Source organism: Aythya marila, assembly GCF_965140915.1.
Source record: "Aythya marila genome assembly, chromosome: Z".
NCBI lineage: Eukaryota > Metazoa > Chordata > Aves > Anseriformes > Anatidae > Aythya > Aythya marila.
Genome location: NC_139080.1, coordinates 11,612,659 through 11,624,228, shown reverse-complemented (window position 1 = coordinate 11,624,228; position 11,570 = coordinate 11,612,659). Strand labels below are relative to the sequence as shown.

Genomic DNA, 11,570 nt, shown 5'->3' with positions numbered 1-11,570 from the left:
GACTGGCGGTGTTCCCCAGGGGTCGGTGCTGGGTCTGGTCTTGTTCAACATCTTCATCGACGACCTTGATGAGGGAATAATGTCAACCCTCAGCAAGTACACCGATGACACAAAACTATGAGGAGTGGCTGAAACACCTGAAGGCTGTGCTGCCATTCAGCGAGACCTGGACAGGCTGGAGAGACAGGCAGGAAGAAACCAAATGAGGTTTAATAAGAGCAAGTGTAGAGTCCTGCACCTGGGAAGGAACAACCACATGTATCAGTACAGGCTGCAGGATGACCTGCTGGAGAGGAGCTCTGAGGAGAAGGACCTGGGGGTCCTGGTGGATGACAGGTTGACCATGAGCCAGCACTGTGCCCTTGTGGCCAAGAGGGCTAATGGGATCCTGGCATGCATTAAAAGGATCGTGGCCAGCAGGTCAAGGGAGGTGATCCTCCCCCTCTACTCTGCCCTGGTCAGGCCTCACCTGGAGTACTGTGTCCAGTTCTGGGCTCCCTGCTACAAAGAAGACAGAGATCTCCTGGAAAGAGTCCAGCGGAGGGCCACAAAGATGATACGGGGCCTGGAGCATCTTCCCTATGAGAAAAGGCTGAGAGACCTGGCACTGCTCAGCCCTCAGAAGAGAAGACTGAAAGGGGATCTCATCAATGTGTATAAATACCTGAGGTGTGGGGGACAGAGGGATCTGGCCAACCTCTTTTCAGTGGTTTGTGGGGACAGGACAAGGAGCAATGGCCACAAGATGGAGCACAGAAAGTTCCGCACCAACATGTGAAAGAACTTCTTCATGGTGAGGGTGACGGAGCACTAGAACAGGCTGCCAAGGGAGGTTGAGGAGTCTCCTTCTCTGGAGATATTCAAGGCACCTCTGGATGCCTACCTGGGCAGCCTGCTTTAAGGAACCTGCTCCGGCAGGTGGGTTGGACCCAATGATCTTTCGAGGTCCCTTCCAACCCCTACAATTCTGTGATTCTGTGATTTCTGTGAAGATAAAGAGTGTTTACTGCAAAAGGATGGAATTCCATTATTTTGTCCTTTTTGGTAATTCTGCTTTTTCTTGTAGTTCAGTAGATGACAAATTACTTGACTAGGCAGCACTTTCCAATAGCAGAACCGCCCTGATTATTTTCAAGAGATAAAATATATTGAACTCCTGAACTTTGATAGTGGTTGAGTTTATACTTGGATTACATTTAAGAGTTTTATTGAGAATCCCCATATAAATAAATAAAGTTTAAACTTAAACGACCAGCACTGATTAAAATCCCTGTTTTACAGCTCTTGTTAACTGTTTTCAACAGCACCGCAGTACAACTTCACAGCAGAGCGTTGTATTACTCACAGATTTTCAGTAAACCCAGAAGAGCACTGGCTCTTGCTTGCATGTGGTACAGAAAGACATCTGCACCACATCAATAACCATACTATACAATCAGTGCACTTTTTCATTTGTGGATTTATGAGTAATGCCATACTTTAATTGCCCTCGAGGCCTAACCCTCTTATTTCCACTTGTGACCTGGGTTACAATCAGCCAGTCAGTCATTTCACATTTCCTCCTTGTCTTTCAGTGAAGCTTGCAAGCATTGCACTGCTTCTGAGTGTTTGTCCACATTGCCTGGCTGCATGTTTGGCACTGCTTCAACGCCGCGCAATGTCTTCTGTAGCGCAACACAGAGACGAGCCACATGCCAATTTTGTGGTGAGAATTCAGTGAGTCATGTCCAAATGGGTGTTCTTGGCTTTTATTGGCAGCTAATTACCTTTAAAGTCGATGCTAACAATTGAAACTCAGCTGGTTCTTTTTAATAAGGCTGTGTTAACAAATGAACCTATGTTTTCTGCTTGGCCTCTGAACTCTTACACCTTTACTTTTTCTGCTCCTTGCTGTCAGTATAATTACAGAGGCTACAGCTTGCAGATGTTGGATTGAGATTCAGTTATAGATAATTATCTATGCTTAATAAGAAGACTGAATCCTCCTCAATCCAGTTTTAGAATTAAATATCATGTAAAAACAGCATACTTTCATAATTATTAATCAGAACCATTTAAAAATCACTCCAAATTAAATGTTGCCCAAAGTGAATATGAAAGGACTGTTTCCTGTTACCTAGGGTGATTTTTTTCTGTGAAGCATGTGAAGTACTTCGAGTAAAGTATGGTAGGAGACAGATAGGAATCACTGTGCCTAGCAGACTCTGGTGCAGGTCCTGGAGAACTGCCAGTGCCACGATGTCTCAGGAGGAGGCAGAAGAATCTGTCCAGTTTTCCTCTGGGTTATACAAAGAAAACAAAAGGACCAGGACTTTGCAATGTTGATTTTGTTACCTCCATTCATCACAGTCTGGAGCAGCTGGGGTCCCCCAAAGTTCTCGCCCAAAGCAAGTGCCTTCATGCTGGTAAAGCTGTGTATGTGCCACAGGGTACAGGGCTGGGGAGGGACAAAAGCTGAGCTGAAGAGGGTAGACAGTGCAGATGTATCTTGCTAATAAGCAAGTTGCAATGGGATAGTGAACACACCAGGCAGATGAAATCTTCGTTTTAAGCTATTAACATTTTGCTGCTGGTATGACAGCTTGTAGGAGCATCAGTCTTCTAAAACTTGTACTTTGCATCTGGTTAATCCAAGCACATTATCATGTGCCCTTTCCTCACAGACAGACGTTTCCTGTTCTCAAACCCCAATTTGAAGGGCTAAAATAAAAACGAAGTTGCCAGAATTTTGAGGGGGGGAGATAAGGCAATGAATTTCCTTAACCACTAAGAGATATCCTTAATCTCTTGAGGAAAGGCCAAGCTTTTCCAGCTGAATTTAGAAAAAGAACAAAACCAACAAAATAAAAGCATGGTAGATGCCCATCCTGAAAACATGAGCCCAAACTTCTAATGTTCAGCTAAAATTATAAGCAACTGAAGACAATGTCAGTGTATATATATAATTGCCATACATAATGACATCATGTAAAGGGCAATATCAGGTGGGATTACTGATAGGTGGGGCTAACAACACTATAAAGGCTAAGAATTTTTATTGCTACATTTCTTGAAAACTATGGACCTTTTTTGTAGTCATGTCTTTTTTTAGCTTTCCTTCATTTTGGAAACAAGAGGCATAGGTGTGGCAAAATAACTGCAGCAGCTGCAGACACACCTTAACTGCAGAAGTACAGGTAATTATTTTTTCATGAATATTAGTCATATGACAGAAAAGAAAAAAGCACTTTGTAATAAGCCCTAAAGCAACTGCTTCCATGTGGCAGTGGTAGGAATACCAAAAATAAATTCCAATAGAAATACAATTTTGTGCACAAAGTTCTCTCTTATTCTGAAACATTTCAGAAGATGATTTTCTCTGTTCCTCATTGAACCCGCAGTGCTTCTTCCTGCAGTTAAGACAATAACCTTTGTGAGACACTTAGTGAGTTATTAGAAACTGAAAAATGCTATATGCAAGTTGTGAAAATTTTAATGGTGTCATAGAAAAGAAACAAGAGTTCTCCTATTTTAAAATTAACATCAGTCTTTCCGAACTAGGCCTGTATTTTACTGACAATGTGTCACACATTTCAGCACATTCATTACTAAGTTTATTGTTCATACAGGCTAGGGCATACATTGGAAAGGGAACGTGGAGTATAATTTCACACATTGTCTTGATGGGCTGCTACTGTAAAATAGAGTTATTCTCACAACTTTTCAAGCAATCTACCTTCTATCTTAAGCTTTCTTTTAGATAAAATACGTCAGGGCTGATTTATCCCTGCCATAGATTGGTGGATTGATCTGAAAAGGAAGGGGAGAAGAAATGAAGTGTCTGCAAGTGCATTATGGACGGGCTAATGAGACATCTCTAGTTTAAGGTCATTACAGTTGCTCCTGCATGGAAGGCCAGTGCTTCAGAGAGTCTCTGAAGTCTATGGATGCAAATGAAGTTATGGATCCAGTCCTTTTGCTATAATTACATGGGAAACAGAAGTAAGACAATTATAAGACACACTTGACCATGATTTATACAATATCAGTCCCAAGGTATTATTTTGGGCCATCCAGAAGTTGCTGTAACTCATACCAGTTGCCAGTAAGATAATTTTGATAAATCAGGGTATGTCCCTAACACATGTATAAGAAACATACAGTCACAACTCTGTTGTAGTTCTTATACTGGGCTGGAGCCTACTAAGCCACTTCTGAGGAGGATATTTCTGGGAGCCATGGCAGCTCTCATTTTGCCTCACATGTTCTATTTCTTCAAAGATTTCCTGATTTGTTGTTTTTCACCTTATTATCTCACATTCAATATTACCTTGAAGATGGGAGGAAACACAGCAAGTACTGATTGGGTTATACTGGGATATATCTCTATATATAGATAGATAGGGCTGCGTTTTAGCCCCATAATTTATATATTTTAGGAGTACCTGCTTTCACCGTGCTCCCTGGGAACATGAGCAAAATTTATGACTAATGGTGGGGTGTCAGTCTTTTTTCATCGTAGGATTTGCTTTTGCACACTTGAGCAGCACATCTCTCATCCAGATGAATTTCAGTGCACTTTTGAGGACCAGTGGGAAAGGAAGGATAGGTGCAGCACTGTGTCACCAGCAGTAGGGGATGAACACAATGTGACTTTAGCAGCGGTAGTGATGATCAGTGGTGTAGTGGAGGGATGACCTTGGGATCACCCTCAACCTCTGGTATTTCACGGTTTGCCTTCCCAAATTTTGTTCTCCTCAGTCATAAAATAAAAGAATATTCTTCTGCCCACCTTACCTTACTTTGTGCTGTGAAGTAGAAGCTGTTGACAGCACCAGTAACTAGTTCTACAGTGTTATTACTATACATATGCTTACATTTTTGGTGTGTAATTTTGTCATTTTGTAGTTCTTGTATACAGATCTACACAGAAGTCGGTGTCAATTAAAAGACAGAACAAATAAATATGACCCCTTTTTATTTTTTAGCATCAGGTTTGTTCATCTTGATCTTTCATGCTGCAAGATTTTTACCTAAAGGCTGTGGTGCATTTTCACGTAACTATATAAAGGTAAGACCACAAAATGTGAAAAAGAGACACACAGATCCTACATGTAGCAATAAGAAATCCATTGTGTGTGTTCCAAAATACAGATTCCTTGAAATAACAAGAATAGGTTTCTAGAAAAATAAGGAAAGAATTTGAAAGTCTAAATGGCACAATATATTTGCAGTACAGATGACACTAAAATATTTAATCTTTTCAGCCTCTAGGGGGGACTATGTTTTCAGCGAACCTGTCTGTGAAGGATTTTCTTAATCTGCAGCACGCAGTTCAGACTGTTGCTAACGCTAGTTGGAGCGAGTCAAGTGATTCTTGATTTGTGTATGAGTTATTTCTGTAGGGAAAATAGTCTATGTCCGTAATGCCTTTAGTCCTAAAGGGCTAGTCTGAAGTCTCTGCTCTTGCTGCAGTCCACGGGCATTCTGCCTGCTACTGATTCACGACTGCAGGATTTGTTCCTATTAAAAAGCATTTATGTAGCTGAAAAAAAAAAAAGAATAACGTTGGTGGAGAAATGTTGGATTTATAGCTATGGAAAGTACTGTAAGTGAACTAATGATGAGGTGGATTAAGTGACATTTTGAATTGGGATTAACGAGGAAATTCTCATGCATAACTTTTTGGCTCAGAAAAATAAATCACAGGCTGGGATTCTTCTTTATAAATTGCATAAGGTGATGGGGAATGACTGAAACATTCGTGACACTTGGGGCCTGCAGAAACATTGTGACTAAGGTTGAATGCAATTGCTCATGCAAGACAGGACCACATACCGTGGGCCAAATCTTTTTCCAAAAGCATTAAAATCAATTGACACTACTACTGCTAAATAGTACTGGCTCAATGCTTTTTTTCCCCCCTTATACTGGCTGTGCTTCTCCCACTCTTATTCATTCCCAGCAGTACTTTTACCTCACAAGGAGCAGCCAGTGTGAAGGGTGGCAGCCTTGTGATTTATGGGCTTACTATCTCTTCCATCATGTTTACACAGCTTACACTCAAATAAGACAGCCAGAAGAGTATGGAGCTCACACATAAAATGAAAAAGATATTCTGTTGGGGGAAAGGAGGGAATCAAAAGAGATCCTTCCAGATTTCGGTGCTGTAAACACATCTGTAGGGTCACCATAAAGCAGTGACTACAAAGGTCAGCATTTCAAAATGTGTCTTAAGAAAATGTTTTTGCAAGCTTTGTGGTGAAGATGGCTGGCATGTTGTATATTGTAACATTCTGCTTAATCTCCAGTATGTTATATGGAGTCATTTACAACAAAAAATGCCTGACATAACTTACAGTACAGGAACACACAAAATGAGCTTCACCAGGGTGGGTGTTTATGTAATTTTCAAGAACACTCTGAAGTTCAATTCAGTAATCAAACAAAACTACATTAGAGGCACATTTCTCAGGAAAGCTACCAATCTTCACATTTGTGACCCCTTTTTTTTTTTTTTTAATTTTATTGAGCTCCATCATATACATGCTCTAAAAAAAAAAAAAAAAAAAGATATTTTTTAATGATTATTTCTGTGCATTGTATTATCTGGTATTTTCATTCCACTTCCCAGTTGCAGTTGCATAAGCACTTACAGCTTTCTTTTCTTTTTAATCAAGGAACCTTAAAGGTGAGCAGCTGGTCACCCCAGGAGCCCTGGTTTCCCATTCATGGGCTGCACAGCGAAGGCAGCAACAACTGTAAGTTTACACATACTGCCCTGACAACGACCTCTGTGCTGAACTAAACAAACCCCTTCTGTAAAGTGAGGAGCCGTTCACTCACCTTCCCAGCGCAAACCTGGCACTCGCTGAGTGATCAGAAAGCATCAAACCACGCAGCCCTGGCTCCGGGTTTGAGGTTGCGTACATAGAAAAATGTACAGAGAGACATCCTTTAGGATTTTGCTGTTGAAAAGCATCAGGTGTCCAAAAGCCTCTTTCACAAAAGACTTTGCATGCCTCACGCTTACATTGTTCCTTATTCCAGAACAGGAGTGTCCATTTTAAACGGACCATGACAAAATATGATGCCTAGCAGCTTTACGATTGGTGAGGAGAGCTGAACGGGGATGCGTTTGATGTGCTCTGATCGGGCAGTGCTGTCAAGATAATCAGAAAAGTTAGTTTCCTTTTTTCTTTTTTCCCTCTGAAAAAACAATCTCAGAGCAACACTTGTCACTGGGGGAAATCTGCACTGCTTGTGGCATGAGCCACCGTGGGTGGGAAGGGACTCAAAACCGTGCCTGGGCTCTTGGGGGGGGGAGGGGGAGGAGGAGGGGGGAGCGCAGAAAGACCCCGAAGGGATGCAGGGGGCAGCGGAGTGTGGGGTGGGGACACCCCAAAAGCTTCTCTCCTGTAGCAGCTCCCTCCATTCCTCTGCCCGCGGGGACCCACACCTCGGTGAAAAGAGCCGCCCAGCGGTGAGCCCCCCCTGCACCCCGCACCCCCAAACCACCGCGGGGGTCCCGTGAAGGGTCTGCCCTACATCCCGGCCCCGTGTACTCCCCACAGCCCGTCCCGGGGGCGAGGTGCGGGGCCCGGGGGGGTGGCGGCGGGCGGGGCCGGGGGGGCGGCGGGGCCGGCTCCTCCCTGCGCACAAACCCGGCGGCGCCGAGCCGGGCGTGCGGAGAAGCCGCGTTACTTAAGCGGGGAAGGGAGCAGCGGGGCAGGCAGCCCCGGCGAGGGGGAGGGAGGTGGATGGGAGAAAAAAATTAAAAAAAAAAAAAAAATTGATAATAATAAAAGGGGAGAGCAGGCGAGGTGAAGCACGAATACTTTGAGGAAATGAGATGCTCCGTCCGTGACCCGCAGGCTGGGGCAGGTTGTTAGTCTCGCCACACACCTGAGAAATAAAGCACGACCGAACAAGGGGCAGGGGGTTGCGAGGGGGCGAGGAGGGGAGGGTGGTGGCGAAAACTTTGCCGGAGTTGGGGTCGCCGCGGGGGGCGGGCGCGATGCCGCCCTGGCTGCTCGGCAGCCTCTGCTGCGTGCTGGCGGCGCTGGGCGGCGGCCCCGCGGAGGCGGCAGCGGACGAGGAGGAGGAGGAGAAGCTGATCCGGGTGCTGGTGCTGCTGCCGCAGGACGACGCCTACCTCTTCTCGCTGGGGCGGGTGCGGCCGGCCATCGAGTACGCGGTGCGGAGCCTGCGGGAGAGGAGCGGCGGCGGCGGTGGTAGCGGTGGAGGCGGCAGCGGGGGGCTCGGGCTGCCGCCCGGCTACGCCTTCCAGCTCACCTACGAGGACTCGGCGTGCGGCAACCGCGCCCTCTTCAGCCTGGTGGACATGGTGGCCCTGCAACGCCGCCGCCCCGACCTGCTGCTGGGGCCGGTGTGCGAGTACGCGGCGGCGCCGGTGGCGCGGCTGGCGGCCCATTGGGATGTGCCCATGCTGTCAGCCGGGGCGCTGGCGGCCGGCTTTGGGGTCAAGGGTGGCGAGTACTCTCACCTCACCCGTGTCGCCCCAGCCTATGCCAAGATGGGCGAGATGCTGCTGGCCCTCTTCCGCCACCACCAGTGGAGCCGCGCCACGCTGCTCTACAGCGACAGCAACCCCGAGCGCAGCTGCTACTTCACCATGGAAGGCGTCCATGTGGTCTTCCAGGAGGAGGCCTTCCACATGGCGGTGCACAGCTTCGACGAGACCAGCCGGCACCTCGACGTTGATGAAGTGGTCCGCGCACTGCAGGCCGGCGAGAGGGGTGAGTGGTAGTTGCGTGGGGCTGGGGGTGGGTTTGGGGCTGTGCGATGCCTTGCCGGTGTGTTTTTTGGGGGGGATTGGGGTTGGGGATAGGTCACCAAGAGTCATCTGGGAAGGGGTAGCATGAGGGACGCGTTGCAGACTGGGATCTGTGGTGGGGAAGCTTGGCCGTGAGCATCCTGGGGCTGGGTGTGCACCAGAGTGGGGGCCATCAGGAAGGCTTTGCCCCATGCAGGTCCATTAGCACTTTGCATCCCACAGCAGGGGTGGAGGATCGCCCTCCAGGACTGCACTGGGATGGTTTTGTGGCATGGTAAGAAATGAGCCTTCTGCTGGCAATCCAGGATACCAGCACAGCCAAAATTGCCCACATCTGCCCACATTTGCCCAGCGAGTCTGTTGTTCATTCTGAGATACTTTTTTAAAGTGACTCTGGATAGGTTCAAAGGCTGAGCAAAGAAGTGTGTTTTTTTCTCACCCCGCTGTATTTTGCCGTGGGGAGCCTTTTCCCCACTCCTGCAGTTAGAAGCCCCGTCGGTTAGTTAATAAATAACAAACCCACTTGGGGCTAGCTCTCGTTTCAGGGGATGTGCGAGTGCTAAACCCATGAGCATGTGCAGTAATATTGCCACCAACTGCTAGCAAAACACCGTGCAGATAAATGGCTTGTAAAACCTGCTGGAAAGTCACCCCTGTGCCGGATGAACCGGCTTTGTGTCAGGAAGCAGTAAAATGCTCCAAGTACTTTGGGGCATATGAATTTGTAGTTAGATGTACTTGAAAGTGAGATCTTGTCAAATGATGTGTGGATACATGGGCTCATCAGAAAGGTATTTTCTGCTAGAGGCTTTCACCAACCGTGGATTTCCGTAGTAAGTTATTGTAAGAAGGGAAGAGATGTGTTCCAGAAGTGGACTGCAGGATCAACTCAAAGAAAGTCCTCAGGTGTTTTTCAATAGAGGCATAGATGTGAAAAATACTTTGTGCAGCTTTTACATCCCCAGTTGCAGAATGCTAAGGTGGTACCAAAATGAAAACAGATAAAAGCTCGTGCTGCATGGGACTGGCACAAATCACATTGCCATGCTGTAGGCTGCGGTGCTTTGACCGAGCAGTTTTGTGCTGGTGCTGCAGTTACACTGCTGTGAAATCCTTAACCTGTGAGGTAGCTGGGGTCTAATAATGTACGGATCCCTAATTCTCTCTTTGTGGAAACACCGAAGCAGGTGCTTAAAATAGAGCTGTCCTAGTTAGTACCATTAATGGAAATATGCTGAATGGAGAGAAAGAAATGTAGAAGTGCTAGGGGAAACAGCTATGTATGGAAAGATGCTTTTCTGTTTTTTTAATCAGCCTAACTTGTGTGCATGTGCTTGGCTTTCCTGATGCAGAGAATATAACAGTGTGATTGTGGCGAGAACATATGAGTGTTTGCCCCTAGCCAAAGGGAGTTGTGAATGTGCTGTGGGAATGTGACTGATAGCTAAGGGCAACCCCCACTGTTCAGACCATGCTGACAGCCAAGGAAGAGAGGCTTGATTTCAGCCCAGGCTCAAATGCATTGTTGAGCTGGGACCTTTGGTCTTGCCTTGTTCTGTGACTTGCAAACGAGTGAATAAAAGCAGCCTTCTGTGCCCAGTGGGGTCCCTTCACTCCATCTCACCTCCTAATTTGTCCTCTGGTTCATGCTGCTACTGCAAAATGCAGCAAGTGAGGCCCTTATGCCTCCAATGCTGTGTTTCTGGCTTTAAAGACTGACTGCACAGCTTGCCTTGCACGTCTCTCAGGGTCTGAGGGGTGGTCCTGCTGTTTACAACATCTTGCAGGCTGTCAAAATATTTTAAATGTCATCTATCATGTGAAGAACACACGATGTGCCTTTGCTTACCAGATTAGGGCTTCGTTTCTTCTTGGGACTCTTAGGAAGATGTCCCATGGAGCAGCAGGGCTGGTGAATAAGGTGACACTGTCCAAAGCACTTCATTTTTGTTTGCTTGGTTTTCTCAGCAGCTTTTAAGGGCTCCTGCCCTGCGCCCTTTTCACTGCTGCTGGTGATGGGGGATTTGACGGGGATTTCTTGACCCACCCTGAGTAAGAACAAGCTTTAGAATGGATATGGGCTATTAGCTCAAGACCCTTCCAGGGCTGAGAAAGAAGTTGCACCATCAGCGGGCCTGTGGGGGCCCAGGCTCTTTGCCTTATTCCCAGGGCAGAGGCTGGCCCCGTGGGTTAGGTTGTGTCAGGCTGGGGCGTTGCATTGGGTTTTTGGGGTGCCAGCAGGCAGGGGCACACCCAGCCACCCACTGTGTTTGCCAGCAGGTGCCTGTCCAGGCCCTGGAATGAGTTCAGATGTCTCAGAGTCATAACAAAATCATGAGGAAAAATACGATGATAAAAGTTAACTGAATGTCATTAATAGCTCAAACTCACTTGCGGGCTCGGTCCCCCACACTGTAGACTTGATGCTGTAGGCTCAGGTTAGCCACAATGGCCACAAACCCAGCACTGTGCTGAAACATGTTCTGCACGAGCACATAGTCTGAGGTACTCACTTTGCTAAGAACTTACTCCTCAAACTGGAATTGAACTAAGTATTTGCAGGGTGAGTCAATAAATGCAGAACATTAGTATTAAAATGACTGTGTTCTGTGTGTATTGTGCTGGAGGGAGACCGCTTTATATCTGTGTGTATACAATAGTAAGGCATAGATGCAGATTAAATAGATGCAGATTAAATAAATATTAATTTAGATATCTGAAAGATTGTGAGAGACTTGCCCTTAGCTTATTTGCTTCAAAATCTTGAAATATGTAATCTTTGCTCTCCTGCTGG

General features: G+C 46.4%; 1 protein-coding gene and 1 long non-coding RNA gene across 3 annotated transcripts in view; one reads left to right on the top strand and one right to left on the bottom strand.

Annotated features, from left to right (window-relative positions):
- Positions 1-224: 224 nt before the first annotated feature.
- Positions 225-810, bottom strand: LOC309890453. Its single transcript, XR_014319424.1, has 3 exons — positions 665-810; positions 470-579; positions 225-238 (listed from the first exon to the last, which is right to left on the bottom strand). It is a non-coding gene; the product is annotated as an uncharacterized lncRNA (long non-coding RNA).
- A 6,878-nt stretch (positions 811-7,688) lies between these two features.
- The window catches only part of NPR3 (natriuretic peptide receptor 3), a 46,968-nt gene continuing 43,086 nt past the window's right edge, over positions 7,689-11,570 (top strand). For both annotated transcript variants that reach the window (XM_082783990.1, XM_082783989.1), the window contains exon 1: positions 7,689-8,738. In XM_082783990.1, coding sequence (XP_082640116.1) covers positions 7,997-8,738 — 742 coding nt within the window. In that variant the 5' untranslated portion in view covers positions 7,689-7,996. The remainder of the gene's footprint in view (positions 8,739-11,570) is intronic.